Source organism: Pelecanus crispus, chromosome 12, assembly GCF_030463565.1.
Source record: "Pelecanus crispus isolate bPelCri1 chromosome 12, bPelCri1.pri, whole genome shotgun sequence".
Lineage (NCBI taxonomy): Eukaryota > Metazoa > Chordata > Aves > Pelecaniformes > Pelecanidae > Pelecanus > Pelecanus crispus.
This window is the reverse complement of record NC_134654.1, coordinates 6,040,650-6,056,791: the sequence shown is the minus strand read 5'-3', so window position 1 is coordinate 6,056,791 and position 16,142 is coordinate 6,040,650. Positions and strand designations below refer to the sequence as shown.

The 16,142-nt window shown below is 62.6% G+C and overlaps 4 protein-coding genes and 2 non-coding genes across 8 annotated transcripts in view; 5 read left to right on the top strand and 1 right to left on the bottom strand.

Annotated features, from left to right (window-relative positions):
- Positions 1 to 3,223, top strand: part of SUPT6H (SPT6 homolog, histone chaperone and transcription elongation factor) — a 30,336-nt gene extending 27,113 nt beyond the window's left edge. For both annotated transcript variants that reach the window (XM_075720320.1, XM_075720321.1), the window contains exons 36-37: positions 851 to 1,038; positions 1,220 to 3,223. In XM_075720320.1, the coding sequence (XP_075576435.1) occupies positions 851 to 1,038; positions 1,220 to 1,406 (375 nt within the window). In that variant the 3' untranslated portion in view covers positions 1,407 to 3,223. The remainder of the gene's footprint in view (positions 1 to 850; positions 1,039 to 1,219) is intronic.
- A 5,194-nt stretch (positions 3,224 to 8,417) lies between these two features.
- Positions 8,418 to 9,443, top strand: LOC142594759 (adenine phosphoribosyltransferase-like). The gene is made up of 5 exons (XM_075720331.1): positions 8,418 to 8,540; positions 8,701 to 8,794; positions 8,873 to 9,019; positions 9,112 to 9,207; positions 9,316 to 9,443. Exons 1-5 carry the CDS (start codon positions 8,418 to 8,420, stop codon positions 9,441 to 9,443), a joined length of 588 nt encoding a protein of 195 aa, XP_075576446.1.
- Positions 9,444 to 9,934: 491 nt separating this feature from the next.
- Positions 9,935 to 11,967, bottom strand: RAB34 (RAB34, member RAS oncogene family). Its single transcript, XM_075719828.1, has 10 exons — positions 11,914 to 11,967; positions 11,734 to 11,825; positions 11,296 to 11,361; positions 10,989 to 11,090; positions 10,853 to 10,917; positions 10,731 to 10,782; positions 10,468 to 10,549; positions 10,285 to 10,375; positions 10,089 to 10,196; positions 9,935 to 10,002 (listed from the first exon to the last, which is right to left on the bottom strand). The coding sequence occupies exons 1-10, from the start codon at positions 11,965 to 11,967 to the stop codon at positions 9,935 to 9,937; spliced, it is 780 nt and encodes a 259-aa protein (XP_075575943.1).
- Positions 11,968 to 13,219: 1,252 nt separating this feature from the next.
- Positions 13,220 to 15,784, top strand: RPL23A (ribosomal protein L23a). Of its 2 annotated transcripts, XM_075719799.1 has the most exons (5): positions 13,220 to 13,271; positions 13,781 to 13,961; positions 14,309 to 14,485; positions 14,892 to 14,961; positions 15,719 to 15,784. In XM_075719799.1, the coding sequence occupies exons 1-5, from the start codon at positions 13,247 to 13,249 to the stop codon at positions 15,731 to 15,733; spliced, it is 468 nt and encodes a 155-aa protein (XP_075575914.1). In that variant the 5' UTR covers positions 13,220 to 13,246; the 3' UTR covers positions 15,734 to 15,784. The 2 variants fall into 2 exon arrangements, with proteins under 2 accessions (XP_075575914.1, XP_075575915.1); XM_075719800.1 differs by lacking the exons at positions 14,892 to 14,961; positions 15,719 to 15,784 and adding an exon at positions 14,802 to 14,864.
- On the top strand, positions 14,136 to 14,209 carry LOC142594764 (small nucleolar RNA Z17). Its single transcript, XR_012831571.1, has one exon. It is a non-coding gene; the product is annotated as a small nucleolar RNA Z17 (small nucleolar RNA).
- LOC142594762 (small nucleolar RNA SNORD42) lies at positions 14,749 to 14,816 on the top strand. The gene has a single exon (XR_012831569.1). It is a non-coding gene; the product is annotated as a small nucleolar RNA SNORD42 (small nucleolar RNA).
- Positions 15,785 to 16,142: the final 358 nt, after the last annotated feature.

The window sequence follows — 16,142 nt, the reverse complement described above, 5'->3', positions numbered from 1 at the left end:
CGCTGGTGCCTACCTCCTCCCAGCCCGCGCTGCCAGCTCCCCAGCTGACCCCGAGGCTAAATCCAGCTGCAGAAGGACTGAGGTGCCTGCGTAAGAAAAACGCAGCCAGCTGTTAGAGACACCTAATGAAGAGGTGCTGCAAGACAAGGCTTGCAGGGAGGAGTGATCCTCTTTTAGACCACCTTGGGAGGCTTTCACAGAGTTTGGCACAGTAAACGCTGAGCTGGCGATAGGCAGGGACTGTGGATAACCCAATGTATTAATCATCAAGGCAATCTGAAGGAAAAGGGAGGTGAACACCAGGAGGCAAAGAGACTAAGCACTCCATTGGACAAACTGAGCCAGCCATCTTGGGATGTGGGAGGGAGCCATCTTGGGAGCTGCTGCACCTTCTCTGCAGCCCAAAGGGGAAGAATTCATGTTCTTCATGCCCACTGCAGGACGTCATTTCTGCTAGCTTGCCTCAAGTTTCTCTTGTGCCCATTTCTTGCGGCCCTTAACCTTTGCTTGGCTAAAGCATCTCCCCTTGTACCCTCCATGGGGTGAAGAAGGCAGGCAGGTTGTGCTGGCCCTGCTGGCCCAGGTTGGGTGATTGGGGGCTCTCAGGGGAACAAATGTCCTGTGCTCAGCAGGGTGTTGCTCCTTCTGCTGTGCAGCCCGCCGTTCGCTGGGCAGTGGTCACTGCAAACCTCTCCTTGCCCAGATGAAGGGCCCCAGCAGGGCTGGGAGTGCGCAGCAAGGACGTGCACCAGCCTCCTGGGCTAGTAGGGCAATGCAGAGCATGCCGGACCTCTCCCTACAGCCTTAGCAGGTTTGCCCTCTGTCCCCTGACAGTATCTGCTCTCTGCAGGTCTTCACGACTCCAGCACAGCAACCGGTGGCCACCCCTCTGATGACCCCCAGTTACTCCTACACTACCCCCAGCCAGCCGATTACAACGCCCCAGTACCAGCTCCAGGCCAACACCACACCCCAGTCCACCCAGTCCCAGACACAGTCGCAGCCATCGTCCAGCTCCAGGCAGAGGCAGCAGCCAAAGTGAGTGGCTCCGGTGCTGGGTGCATGTATCCGTCTGTGTCCCGTCTTGGCTGCTTTTGTTGATTTTGGTGGAACCAGTGTGGTGGGGTTACCTTGCACCTTCCTGCATGGGACCCTTGGGGAGGGAGGGTGGGGAAGCTGTCCCGCTAGTGTGTCTCACCTTCTGCCCGTGTCATTGCAGGACCAACAGTCACGCTGCAATCGACTGGGGGAAGATGGCCGAGCAGTGGCTTCAGGAGAAGGAGGCTGAACGAAGGAAACAGAAGCAGAGGTTGACTCCTCGCCCATCTCCCAGCCCCATGATTGAGAGCACGCCCATGTCCATCGCTGGGGACGCCACACCGCTGCTGGATGAGATGGATCGATAGGCCGTGCTGGACCTGACCCGTACCCTCCGCTCCCTTCTCTAGGAAGGGGAAGGGAGAGTGAACAGTTGAAAATGACTTCCCTTCCCTTAGCCACATAACTCCTGTTTTATACGTCGTGAGAAATGACTCTTGGTGACGGGCACCTGAGCGAATGAATAGACTTGGCAGGGCTGGTCTAAATACATATACTATATATATATATATAAATATCATAGGAAGGGACGCTGCAGCGGCCTCTGCGTTCCAGGCCCTGGTTCACCACTTTGGAAGCTCGGCAAAGTAATTATGAGGTCAAATGAGTCTGTCCTTGTTACATGCACAGCAGTCCGCTTTCACCGCAAAGACTAGGAAGCAAGTGTAGCTGAAAGTGCAGACCATCGGCCTGGAGTGAGCCTGTTTTATTTGGATTCTCCCAAACCCTGACTGTCACCTCTCCTTGTCCTGAGAGCACAAAGCAAAGTCACGGGGGTTGTGACAAGCAAACCGGAGTTCTCAGAAAGTTTCTGTTGTTGTTTGCTCCGTGTTTTCGTGTGTAATGGGCTCTGCGGAGTCTGTGTCAACCCCCAGCTGTGTTCGTAGGGGTCTTGCACAGCAGCTCTGGGGCTCGGGGTGTTGCCAGAGAGAAATGCAACTGTTGTACCAAAGGCTTGCTCTCTCCTCTGGTTTCTTTTGGAACAATATTTATTTAGTTTTGATTTTTTTTTTTTTTAAAATCAGACTGCAAAGCAAAACGCCAGCCAACAGCAGCTTTCCCAAGCGCGGGACAGACACGTGGGTTAAAAGGCTGCAAGAGCAGCTGCTCCTGTGGTGGAGAACGTGAAGCAGCCGGGAGTGCATGACATCCTCCTCCATATCCGCTTAACCCTGCCCAGTTGTAACCAAGAGGGGTGAATAAATAGTGTTTCTATTGAACGCTAGTTGAGAGGTTTTCTGCCTGCACCCTGTGCTGCCTGCCTGCCCTCTCCTCTTAGCAGCTCTGCTTAGAAGCAGAGTTCAGTGGTGAAAGTCGATGCTCCTTCTTCCTTTGTTGCCTGAGTTGCCCTCTGTGTGCTGAAACTTTTACAGAGAAGCGGATTTCTGTTGAGCTGATAAAGAATAACGTTTCGAACGTGTCGTATAGAGACATCACACCGACATCCAGGGCACCTCTCGGAGGCCTGTGCCTCTCTGGCTGGGAGAGGTGCTGGGCGGGGCGCAGATAATGCGGATAACTTTGGTCATGTCAGAAACAGCCCACCGCAGTACTGCAGAGCGACTGCCAGCGCCCAGAGCCATTCCTGAACTGGAAAGTTCCTGCTGCACACACTTTCCTCTCTCCTGCTTTGTTAGTAGGGGATTTTCTATGGAAGCGGAGTCTTTGTTCCTTCCAAGTGCTCCTGGTTAGCCTCTTCTCGCTTAGGAAATGAGCAAGAACAGCAGATCTTAAGAAACAAAGGTCTTTTTTGCATGCAAATGCTCCTGAAGAATGGCAGCAACCCGGGAGACAAAGCAAAGCTGTTTCCACAGAGAAATGCAGGTCCTGGCTTCCCCGCCATCTCCTCAGCAGTACTGGGGGGCTGACGCAGTCGTGTTCCTCCCCTGCAACTGCGCGGGCCAGGCCGGAGGACCATGCTCCGGGGCCCGCCGCTGCTGTAGGTTGCAGGTGTACTAACCTTACGCTATTTTTTTATTTTATGAAACTCTGTATGATGGGAATTTGACTGGGAGCAGCTCCTTACCAGAGATGTGTCGGACCCGTACAGGGAGGGGCTGGTTGTGCATTGTCGGCTCCTTTTTGGCTGTCTTTGTTTTTAGTTTTCCCTTGCCATCAATAAAAATTCTACTTTTGGGAAGCTGCCCGCATGCCACATGTCTGTGCTTCCTGCAGTGACGCTGTGATTGCCACAAGGACTTTGCACCCATTAGCAGTGCTCAAGAGGGTGCGATGCCTCGCTACAACCTTGGTATTTCCCCCCGGGCTCTTTTGGTCCACTTATTTCGGGGATTTGGGATTGCACCACATGCTGCTCTGGGAACAGTGGGGTTTGTGTGTGGCAGCTCTGCTCTCCAGGCTTTGGTGCTGTCTGATCTCCCAAGGCTGTGAAGTGGCAAAACAGGAGACAGCATTCAGCTCCTGTCGCTCCAGCTTTTTCCGATTCTGGAATTTGGTGCTGGTGCAGGAAGATCTTTCTACCGGCCTCACGGGGTAGGAGAGGGGACGCTGTGCTGAGCCACGCTCCTCACATGGAAGCGCTTTGTAGGAGTTGGTGGCAACACCCTGTCCCTGGGTGCTGCCCTCAAACTCCTCACTACAGGAGCCCGGCTACCGGTGAGGGGAACAAGTCGGGCTGCGATCACCGCCCACCAGGCTGGGACACGGGCAGCCTGCCCTGCCGTTGTCCCAGGGCTGGAAAAGCTTCTATTGTCCCACTCCAAAGAGCTCTTGCACAGCGCTTGAGGAGCCTCCAGGGAGGAACAAGGCCCCTGCTCCTCCCGGAGCGGCCCCTGCTGCTTGCTGCCATTTTTGGGGGCTGGAGGAGTCAGTGCCGGTGTGGGAGCACTATGCTTCTCCCAGTCTGGGAAAGCAGAGGAGGGAGCTGGGATGGTGTAATTCATTAACTGGTCCTCCAGAGAAATACACCCCTGCAGAGCTGGAGCTCAACCCTCTGTGGTAGGGTGGCTAAAATGAGGGCTCTGCCCCGTGCCAGCGTGGGGACGGGAGCTGCGGCCCCAGCCAGAGCAGCAATTCGCCATCCCTGGTGCCCGGGAAGATGTCATGAGCTGGTGGGAGCGACGAGGAACTCCTCAAACCCACTCAATACCCACCCGCCTCCAGGTGCTTCCCCTCCTGCAGCCCCACAGGCAGGATCAGCCCCAAGATTCCCCCTGGATGCCGCCCCCGGTCCAATCCTTTCTCCCCACGGAGATGGGGCCGAGCCTGCGCCATCTGCTCGAGCGACCAACTTTATTACACAGCCAGGACCCGCGCAGGGCGAGGGGGCAGTCAGGGCCGCGGCTCTCGGGCAGGCTCTGCCTCAGCTTTGCTTTTCAGCCTCTTCTTTCTGTTCCTCTCCTTCCGCCCCCTCTTCCCGCTGACGGTGGGGACCAGGGATGGAGGGGCCGTGGACAGCTCCCTGCCCAAGCCCTCCCACGCTGGGGCATCACCCAGGATGGCGTTGGCTGCTTCCCCCCAGTCCGGCAGTGGGGCCCGTGGGTCCTGCCTAGTGGGGGCTGTGGCTGCAAGATGGCTCAGCTCCCCATTTTCGGAAGGGCCTTTCTTTTTCAGACCTTTCCCCTTCTTTTTCTTGTCTTTCTTCTTCCCCTTCCTCTCTTTCTTGGCTGCCTTGTGGGGGGACAATGGGCGGGTGGGCACGTGATGCTCCACTGGAACAGCTCCTCCACCCGCACTGCTCCACGGGGGGCTCAGAGGGACCCCCCCGGGCCTCGCTGCCCGGTCGATGAGCTCCCCACCGAACTCGTACAGCACCGGCTCCCTGGGCACCGCGACGGCCACCGTGTTGTACGCCTTGCACCTGCAAAGAGTGAGGAGGCGCGGGGTGAGGCGAGCCCCGGCGGGGCCGAGCAGGGGGGATGGTCCCCGCGGCGGGGGGCACTCACCAGACGTAGAGGTAGGGCTCCACGCACTCCTCCTTGTAGGTGAACTCGAAGCAGGGCACCTGGATGACGTTGAAGAAGGCCTGGCCCACCACCCGCGAGGCCGTGTCGTTCACCCGCCGCAGGCACTCCTTCAACCTGCCACGGGGCAGAGCCGGGGTGAAGGGGGCCGGGGGGGGGCTTCCGCAGGGGCTGGGACCCCCGGGATGATGGAGGGATGCTGCGGGGCACGGCCGGGTGTGGGGCCACTCACCTGCGGTCGCAGTCGCAGTGGCTGATGGTGTGCCAGCGCAGGTTGCGGTAGCCGTAGCGGGCGGTGAAGGGGTGGATGACGTGCTGGCAGTGGTCATGGTCCCGGCAGCACCGGTCTGTGTCCCGGTGCTCCCCTGCAGGGAAGGCACGGGGTTCAGGCAGGGCTGGGGGGGCCCCATGCGTGGGCTGGGGCCAGATGGGGTTGGGATCAGGGCTGGACTGGGATCAGAATTAGATTGGACTGAGACAGGACTGGAATTGTACTGGGATGGGTAGGGGCTGGGACTGGGCTGGCACTTGGATGGGGACAAGGCTGGCACCAGGGTGGGGACTTGGGCTGCACCAGCACTACAGTGGAGATGAGACCCCAGACTGGGCTGGGATCAGGTTGGGGACCAGGACTGGACCAGGACCAAGAGAGGGACTGGGCTGGGATCAGGATAGGAACTGGGAGGGGACCAGGTTGGACCAGCACGAGGATGAGGACCAGAATGGGAGCAGGATGGACCAGAGATCAGGATGGGGACCAGAATGGGAGCAGGATGGACCAAGGATCGGGATGGGGAACAGAATGGGAGCAGGATGGACCAGAGATCAGGATGGGGACCAGAATGGGAGCAGGGTGGACCAAGGATCGGGATGGGGAACAGAATGGGAGCAGGATGGACCAGAGATCAGGATGGGGACCAGAATGGGAGCAGGGTGGACCAGGGATCGGAATGGGGACCAGAATGGGAGCAGGGTGCACCAGGGATCAGGATGGGGACAGAGGGTGGACCAGGACTGGACCAGCACCAGTATGGGGACTGGATAGAGGTGAACTGGGACTGGACTGGCACTGGGGTGGGGACTGAACTGGGACAGACAGAGACTGAATGAGCACGGGGATGGGGACTGGAGTGGACCAGCACTGGGCTGGGACTGGGCTAGGGTTGGTGGGGACTGACCCAGTGCTGGGCTGGGGACTGGGCTGGGGCAGAGCAGCCCCAGGCTGGGGATGGGATGGGATGGGATGGGATGGGATGGGATGGGATGGGATGGGATGGGATGGGATGGGATGGGATGGGATGGGATGGCAGCAGCGGCCCCGCCGCCCTTACCCAGCTGCTCGTAGGCATCCGCGTTGCTGCCGGCGCCGCACCACAGCGTCCCGGGGTAGGTGAGCCCGCGGCGGGCGCGGGGCCGTCCCAGTGGGGCTGCTCCGGTACCGGGAGCCGCTCCGGGGGCGGCTGCCAGCGGGAGGAGCTGGAGGAGGAGAAGGAGGAGGAGGCGGCAGAGCAGCCCCGGGGCGCACATGGCACCGCGCCGCTCGCCGCCGTGGGGCCGCCTTATAGCACGGTGCAGCCCGCCCACGCGGGGCGGCTCGCCACGGCACGACACCGTCCCGAGGGGCCCGGAGAGCCAGGCTGCTGGAGCCGCTCCCTGGAGCCGCGGCGCATCCCGGGCCCGCAGCCCGCGGGGAAGGGGTTACCCCTCCCGTGGGGCCGGGCCCCGTTGCTGTGGCAGCCGGTGGGGTGATGTGCGGGGGCCGGTAACGTGCCGGCCCCAGCCTGCCCGCCCCGTGACGCACGCTGCCCCCGGCCCCGCGGCCCGTCCCACGGATGCTCACCTCAGCCCTGTGTCCCATCCCATGGGTGCTCCCCATGGCACCGTGTCCTGTCCCACAGATGCTCACCTCGGCCCTGTGTCCCATCCCATGGGTGCTCCTCACAGCCTCGTGTCCCGTCCTACGGATGCTCACCCTGACCCTGTGTCCCATCCCACAGATGCTCCCCATGGCACCGTGTCCTGTCCCACGGATGCTCCCCACAGCCCTGTGTCCCATTCCACGGATGCTCCCCACCACCCCGTGTCCCATCCCACAGATGCTCCTTGCAGCCCCACAGCCCATCCCATGGATGCTCCCTGCCACCCCTCATCCCATCCCATGGATGCTCCCCGTGTCCCATCCCACGGATGTTCACCGCAGCCCCGTGTCCCATCCCACGGATGTTCACCGCAGCCCCGTGTCCTGTCCCACAGGTGCTCCCCACCACCCCGTGTCCCATCCCACGGATGCTCTCCCCACCACCCCGTGTCCCATCCCACGGATGCTCTCCCCAGCCCTGTGTCCTGTCCCACGGATGCTCCCCACAGCACCCTGTCCCATCCCATGGATGCTCCCTGCAGCCCCTCATCCTGTCCCACAGATGCTCCCTGCTGCCCTGTGTCCCGTCCCACAGATGCTCCCCGGTGCCCCATGTCCCATCCCATGGATGCTCCCCACGGCACTGTGTCCCATCCCATGGATACTCCCCGCCACCCCAGGTCCCGTCCCATGGATGCTCCCCACCACCCCGCATCCCGTCCCGCGGATGCTCCCTGGTGCCTTTCACAGGGGCAGCCCCGCTGTGCTGTGCCCAGCCGGGGCTGGCAGCCCGCAGGCATCTGGCAGCGGCTGCCAGGGCTCGGCCCCTTGGCTGGTTCCCCTGCCACCGAGCCCATTGACAATCCGGACACGGACCTGGCGTGCTGGGCGGCTGAGGGAGCCAGTGCTCAGCGGGGCAGGATGGCGCCTGAACACCCCAACGGGGACGTGCGTGGCCTCAGAAAGTCCCTGCGCTGCCCGAGACTCCTCAAGCTGCGGGGCTGCACCCTGAGCGTCACCCCGGCTTGCTGACCCTTGCACCCACAGGGTGCTTCGGGCACTGTGCTGCCCGCACCATGCCCTGGCACTGCCGGTGCAGGCGGCTGGGTGCTGGGGACACCTGGGCGGGGTGCGAATGCCCCAGTCCTGGTGCTCCCCACCACGCAACCGCCTGGCTGGGACATCAGAGCCTGGTGGGGGCACGTCGCTGGCCCACGGGCAGGGCTCCCGCCTGGCACCAGCCCAGGGCCCAGCTGGCTGAGGGTGCTGGCAGGGCCCCAGCGCTGCAGGGGCTGCCCCCGCTCAGCTGTCGCTGTCTGTGACGCTCCCCATGACGGTCCTGCTCAGTTCAGCCTCACCGCCGGCACCCAGGTACGGAACCGACCCGGGCATGCTGGGACCCCAGGGTACCCACATGGAGGGGGTGCGGATGGGGAGGGTGGGGGGCACTGAGCTGTGGGGAGCCCTGCGGGGACTGCGGGCAGGGAGTCTCACCCCCGTTACGTGCTCAGTGCTCGCAGCGCCTGCAGTCCCCACGCATGGACCTCTGCCACATCCCCGCCACCCGAGAGAAGGGCTGGTACCTGGCGCTGATGGCCCCCAACGTCAAGGGTCCCAACTACGCCTGGCTGGACCCCTCCCGGCTCTACTGCCACCCGCAAGTACACAATGCCCGGGGCGGAGGGCACCCACGGGGGTGCCTGAGTGGGCTGCAGCTCCGTGGGGCTGTCAGGGCACCCAGTTGTGCTCACGGGCACCGGCACAAGGCTCCAGGTGCCCACGATGGGCTGCGGGTGCCCAGCACTTGCGCTCTCTCCCCAGGGCTTGCAGGATTGCGTGGCCGACCTGCTGCAGCCCTTCCAGGGAGACCGCATCGACATGGTGGCTGGTATCGACGCCATGGGCTTCATCCTGGGTGAGCGGGGACGTGGGTGAGCCCAGGGTCCCCGTCCCTTGTCCCCACGGGGCCTGACGGTGCCGTGCCCACCCCCAGGCACTGCCGCTGCTGCCGTGCTGCGGAAAGGCTTCCTGGCCATCCGCAAAGCCGGGCACCTCTGTGTGCAGACACTGACGCAGCCCTACACTGACTACTCGGGCCGAGAGAAAGTGATGGAGGTCCGCACCGACGCCATCTCGCCGGGTGAGCGGGCGGGGGTGCTCCCACCATGGCAGGGGCTGCCAGCACGGGCACTGGGTGCCAGGGGCTCAGCTGCAGCCTCTGTCCCTTCCCAGGTCTGCGCATCCTCCTCGTGGACCAGTGGATCGAAACTGGGGGCACCATGCGAGCAGCCATCCAGCTGGTGGAGCGGCTGGGGGGGGTTGTGGCAGGTAAGGGGGGGCACTGGGGTACCCTGGGGTGCACCCATGGGTGCAGTGGCAGCGATGTCCCTGTAGCGCACGGTGGCCGGCGCTGAGCCCCCCCTCCTTGTCCCACAGGCGTTGCCGCCATCTGCATTGAGGACAGCGAGGGCGGGCGGTGGATCCGGGAGTGCTACAAGTGTGCCCACTGCGTGCCCCCCGGCTTGCAGCCCCGCTTCAACCACCACCAGTTCGGCTGGGACTGACGGGGGGCTGACACCCCATGTGTGTCCCCATGTCCCCCCGCGGTGCGCAGGGCTGCTGGCTCTTCAGGGCAGAGGTGCCCAGGGCATCCACCACCCGATTTGGCTGTCACCGTACCCGAGATGCTCACCCCTCCTTGGCAGCAGTGATCCTGCCCTGGCTCCATCCTCCCGCCTGCCTGTGAGCCTGGGGGGCTGCACCCGGGGGCAGGGGGAGCTGCAGCCGGCCGTGGCCCCCCAGCCCCATGCCTTTCTTAAAAAGCATAAAAAAGGTTTTATTAAGACAAATGGGAACCCCGGGGGCATCTCCCCCTGCAAGCGGTACGTGGGTTTGCATAGCTAATGGAGCTGCATGGGCGCTCCTGCCCGCTCCGGCTGTGGGTGCCTGGGCAGGCAGTGGGCCGGGGGGGCCAGGGACAGCTCCTCAGGGCCAGCTGGGGCCACCCCTCTTTGGTCCAGAGGTGTGAGTGCAGGGGGGGCCAGGGGCTGTCCCCTCACTGGCAGCACTTGGGTTTCTTGCGGGGTGCTGACAAGTACAGGTCGCTCTCGTTGCTGCTGATCCCTGGAGGAACAGAGTGGTGGCGGGGGGAGTGGGTGGGGGGTAATGGGGGGGCACCCGTGCAGGGCCGGCCGGCCGGGGGTACTCACGCACGGTGTCGCCGATCTTGCGGGTGCTGCTGCGCTCCAGCTCAGCCAGCACGCTGCCCTCGAAGGTCAGTGCCGCCACGCGGAAAAAGAAATCCCGCACATTCTCCCCTGCCCCGCAGGATGAGACCCCCTGAGCGTCCCCTCGCCCGGCTGGACCCTGGGGTCTGCATCCCCCCCTGCCCAGCCAGGGACCCACCAGTGAGCGAGGAGACGGCCCAGTATTCCGCCTGCATCTCCTGGGCCACCTTCAGAGCATCCTTCTCCATCAGGCTGTACTGCGCCGGCGTCTGCCAACCGAGCCGGGGCAGTGGGTGGGTGGCGGGGATGACCTCCGCCGAGCCGGGGCACAGGGAGCCCACGGGAGGGGGGATACACTCACGCTCAGGTCCTTCTTGGAGCCCACCAAGAAAAGGATCACGTTGGATGGGTCGTTCTCCTTCAGGGCGTCAGCCAGCCACTGCCTGTTGGGACCACTGTCACCGACCGGTGGCTCACGGCCAAGCACCACCCTCTTGCTCGCACGCCACGGTGCTGCCAGCAGCCCCATGCCCTCCTGCCCAGCTCCTGCTTCTCCATCCAGCCCCACCACCCCCCACGCTCGTCCCCGCTCCCACCTGAGCCCCTTGGCCACGTGTCACCTACCGCGTGTGGTCCAGGGACGCCACGTCGTTGACATCGAAGACGATGACGATGGCTGGGAGGGGAAAGAGGGGTGAGATGGGGTCGAGGACAGCCGGTGGGGTGGGACATCGTGGGGACCTCACCTTGCGCTCCCCGGTAGTAGGTTGAGGCGATGCACTTGAAGCGCTCCTGGCCAGCTGTGTCCCACCTGGGACGGGGGTGCAGGAGGTGAGGGGGGGGCTGCAGGGGTGCACGGGGAGGGGGCTGGCACCTACTCACAGCTGCAGGCTGAAGGGCACCCCCAGCACCTCAAACCGCTCCATCTCGAAATCCACCCCGATGGTCGCCTTGTAGTTCTTGTCGAAGGTGTCCTTGCAAAAGCTGGGGGGGAGGTGGGTGTCAGCAGCCCCCCCCCCCACCCCCCCCCGGGGTGCTCCTCAGTGCCCCCCGCCCCGGGGGGTGCCCAGCACCAGAGTCTGGCTGGAGTCGGGCTCAGCCCAAGGTGCTGCTGCCCTTTTTGGCGGGGGGGGGGGGGTGGGGGGTGGGTCTTCGCCCTGCAGAGCCCCTCCAGGGCAGGTCCCGTTACCGGTTGATCAGGCAGGTCTTCCCCACCGAGAGGTCCCCCACCACGATGATCTTGGAGATCTTGAACCTGCAGGGCAGGGGGACACACGGCCGCTCAGCAGGGTGGGGGGCTCCCTGCCTGCCTCCTCCCCGCTGGCCCCACAGGCAGGCAGGTTTGGGGGGTGGGGGGGTATCACCCCGCAGCCCCCCACATCTGGCAGCGCCCCTGCAGCCCGGCTTTTCCGCCCCGCCACCAGCCGCAGCCCAGCCCGGACCCCCGTGTCCCCCCCGCGCCGCATTCCTGCGCTGTGACGCAGGGCTCGGCACACGGGCAGCGCCGGCAGCCACGCGGCGCCCGCGTCGGGGACCCCCCACTCGGGGCTGGCAGGGCCGTGGGGTCCTTAGCACCCCCACACCCCCCCAGCCCTGGGGTGGGGTCCCCAAATCGCCCCGGCCTCACCCCACGGTGCCCGTCCGCTGCTCCTGGCAGGCGCTGGCCACCGTGGGGTGGAAGGCGGGGCGGGCGTGCAGGGCGGCCTCCTTCCGAAAACACTGCGGGGGAAGACAACAAAGGGGGACCCCGGTGTGACCACGGGGCTCAGTGAGGCCACCCCCGGGCCGGTGTCCCCCCCTTGCTCACCGGGGGCAGGTCGGCGATGACCCTGTCCCTGCGGACCGGAGCCAGCACGTTCATCATCCTGCGGGACCACCGGGGCGGGCTGGGTGGCCGGGGGGAGCAGGGATGGGCCAAGGGCCACCGCGAGGCCTGGGGACAGAGGGAGCAGGGAGCGGCGATGTCCCCATGTCCCAGCTGTCCCCACGTCCCCATGCACAGCATCCTGGAATACGGCTGTCCCTGTGTCCCCAGGCAGGGCTGTCCCCTTATCCCAATTGTCTCCACATCCCTGGGACGTGGCTTTCCCCATGTCCTGGCTGCCCCCATATCCCCAAGCATGGCTGTCCCTTGTGTCCCAGCCACCCTGAGATCCCAAAGTGTGGCTGTCCCCATATCCCAGCTGTCCCCCTGTCCCAGCCACCTCCACATCCCTGTGCATGGCTGTCCCCTTGTCCCAACCGTCCCAACCATCCCCACATCCCGAGTTGTGCCATCCCAGGGTATGGCTGTCCCCATGTCCCAGCCATCCGCATGTTCCCAAGCGTGGCTGTCCCCACACCCGGGGCTACAGCTGTCCCCACGTCCCAGCCATCCCCACATCCCTGCACCCTGGGCTACCACTGTCCCCATGTCCCAGCTGTCCCCACATTCCAAATGCAGCATCCCAGCGCACGGCCGCCCCTGTGTTCCACCAGTCCCCACATCCCCGCGTGTGGCTGTCCCCATGTCCCACCCGTCCCCATCTCCCCGAGCATCACCGTCTCCGTGTCCCACCGGTCCCCACGTCCCCGTGTCCCGTCCCCCCCCATCTCCCCCATGCACAGTCCCCAACGTCCCCAAGCACGTCCCGCCACCGCATCCCGGTCCACGGCCAAGCCCTCCCCGCCCCGTCCTTATCCCCTCCGCGGGGGAATGGGCTGGGGCGGTCCCCGTTACCGCGAACCTCCCGGCTCCGGTAGCGGTGCTCGGCGCTGCACGCCCAGCCCCGGAGAACCGGCGTCCTGGCCCCTCCCCCGGCGGGGGAGGGGCCAGGACGCCGGTTCTCCGGGGCTGGGCCACTGCAGTGTTGCCCACACCACGGGACCCCCGTAATCCCCACACACCGGGGCTCATCCCGGCCCCCCGCCGTCGGGGCGGCGGCGGGGGGGGGGGGGGGGGGGGGCAGGACTACAACTCCCATGATACCCAGCGGAGCTTCTGCGCATGCGCAGAGTCCGCAGCAATCAGCACTACCATTCCCGGCGTACCCCGCGGCATCGCGAGAGTTGGGCGCTAGAGGGGCAATCTCGCGAGATTTGGGGCTATAAGCCCGTGCGGTGCGGCGCGGGCGGCCCCTTTCGGCTTCCGCCTGGCCAAGATGGCGCCCAAGGCGAAGAAGGAGGGTGAGGGCTTGGGGCGGCGGGGTCTACGGGGTGGGGGGGGAGCCGTGCTGAGGCATCCCCCGGGGTGCGGGTGTACGCGGGGAGGGCAGGGCTGAGCGGTGTGGCGGGGGAGGGAGGGCTTCAGCCCGCTGCTGGGCGCGGACACGTGGAGGTGGCGGGAGAGGCCTGCACCGGTGGGCCCAGCCCGGTTATCTGAGGGAGGGAGGGTGGGCCCCGATCTGCGTGCTGGGCCTCTTGGGGTCGGTGGGGGGTGAGGGAGCTGGGGAGGGAATGAATGCTCCCGTCCGTTGGTGTGGTGGGAGACTGGTTTGTGGAGGGGGGAAAGGGGAAACTTCAACCCCGGTGGGCGTTTTGGGGTTGGTCTTGGTTGGATGAGGGAGCATTGGCAGCTTGGAGAGATCCTGTTCGTTGAGTTGCGTGACAGGGGAAGCCATGACCCATTAGGGCAGGCAGGGGAGTGTGTGCTGGTCCTGCAGAGCCTGGTTGTGCTGACTGAGCTGTCGTCATAGCTGTGCCTCCGAAGACAGAGGCAAAGGCTAAGGCGCTGAAGGCCAAGAAGGCCGTCCTGAAGGGGGTCCACAGTCACAAGAAGAAGAAGATCCGCACATCGCCCACCTTCCGCAGGCCCAAGACCTTGCGACTGCGGCGGCAGCCCAAGTACCCCCGGAAGAGCGCCCCACGGAGAAACAAGTACGTGTGGGGTGTTGGGCTCTGCCCTGCCGCAGGGCTTGCGGGGTGGGAGCAGCACTGTGCGTGGGCTGGTGTGGGGACCTGTGCGCCGCTGCAGGTCCCAGGGTGAGACCTTGCCAGTGTGCTGCCCTGGGAGCGGAGCCACACCTTGGTGACAGAGCGGTGGGTGTTTGGGGTGCAGGTGATGATTTCAAGCGACCAAAGCCTGAGAGTTTGTGATTACAACTTCTTTTGGCAACTGATGTGCCCCAAACTTTCTTAGATGGTACCTGTGGTATTTAAAAGCCCTAAAGCGCAGAGACAGTGTCTGTCAGCCTTCTGTTAACCACAGGGTCTCTCTCCTGCAGGCTGGACCATTATGCCATTATCAAGTTCCCATTGACCACAGAGTCGGCAATGAAGAAGATAGAGGATAACAATACTTTGGTTTTCATCGTCGATGTCAAGGCAAACAAGCACCAGATCAAACAGGCTGTCAAGAAGCTGTATGATATTGATGTGGCCAAGGTCAACACATTGATTAGGTGAGAAGGGGAGAATAGGTCACTAGTGGGTGAGATATTCTTCAAGAGCCCAGAGTGGCTTTTAGCAGAAAATGGGAACACGTGTGAGTTTCAGCAGCTGTGGGTACTCTCAGGAGGTGTGGGATTAAGCTCTGTAGCACTTTCAGTGTTAAGGTTTTGAGAAATGCAACTTGTGGCCAAGCACATCTTAGTGGAAGTGGGAAATGTTGGCAGCCCAGAGGGTCGGCTTCATCAGGGAGTTCTTCTAACACCCAGGGAGTCTTGTGCAAATGATGTGAATGTGTTTTTACCACTGAGTAAAGTGATGTTTCCAAAGGAACCACTGATGCACACTGCTATAGCAGGAACGTGGAGCAGGTGGGAGGAGTTGGGTGCCTCTGTACTGATGCCTCCTGTTCCTCCTTAGGCCTGATGGGGAGAAGAAGGCTTATGTCCGACTGGCTCCAGATTATGATGCGCTGGATGTAGCCAACAAGGTGAGAAATCTTTGAAACCTTGCAGCTCCTGTTGTCTTATATCTCCTGCGCCCGGTTGTTCTTCCTGGCTTACAGGCGAGGTACTTGTGCTTCAAGCATGGCAGCGCTTCTGTGGAGTGTCCTTGTAGTTAGACAGGATCCAAGTGTTCAGAAGCAAGACCACATTGTCTAGCAAAACGCAGTTCTGCCTGGAAGATTGTGAGATTAGCTGGGAAAAGTTACCAAGAGAGAATTGCTGCTGTTCCTCAACTCCTCCAGGGAGGGGCTCCACTCCACAGGACTACAAGAGCTCCAGAGTATTAGCGGGGAGGATGCAGAAACTGCCCTGCAGCTTCTGAGTTGACACAGCGTTTGTCCTAACAGTGTGCTTGGCCAGCGCTGTTGGCAGCTCATTGAACAGGGGGAAATTATGTCAGGCACACTGCTGCGCTGCCAGCCTGGGTGAAGGAGGGGTTTCTGCCATGCGGGTGGCTGGAAGCAGCCAGCAGTTTAGTCCTCGATGTGGTCAAGGTAGACGGGAGGCAGTGGTGGTATGTGTTGGAGCAGGGGGATGTGGCCGTGGATTAGCGCTGGGGTCACTGTGGAGTAAACATTTAAAACGGTTGTGTAAGGCACTTGGGCAGGTCTGGGAGGAAGAAGCCTGTCCTTGGAGGACAGGAATCCCGGGGAGATGCAGCCCTGGCAGTGATGTCTGTGGTGGAGGCTCTGCCTTTCTGCCACTTTAACATCTGTTTTAATGTGCTTTGCTCCTTTCCAGATCGGAATCATCTAAACTGCGTCTACCAAGGACTGTACAGACAGGATAATAAACCCTGTGACACCACTGAGGGGCTCTTGTGTTTTGTGACAGCATGGCCCATGCAAAAGAGAGTGCCCAGGCAACTTTTGGGGCTTCATTTCAGTAAAGGGGTTCCTCCCTCCTTCCCTCCTGCTGTAGCCTGGTACTGGGTGGGCAGAGCTGACTGCGCCGTGAGAGTCCCACCCCAGGGTCTCCTGGATCACTGACATGTTCTCTCGGCTGTCGGTAAACATGAGGTTACGCTGCCCTGAATCTCAAATATCTCTGTTTACCTGAGACTTCTGGTATCCTCCTGCATTTTGTTGCCCTGTGTAATTAGGATGTGTTTGTGATCAGTGTTCTCGGTGTCCTACATAGCTTCCTTCTGGAGTGTACCGCAGGC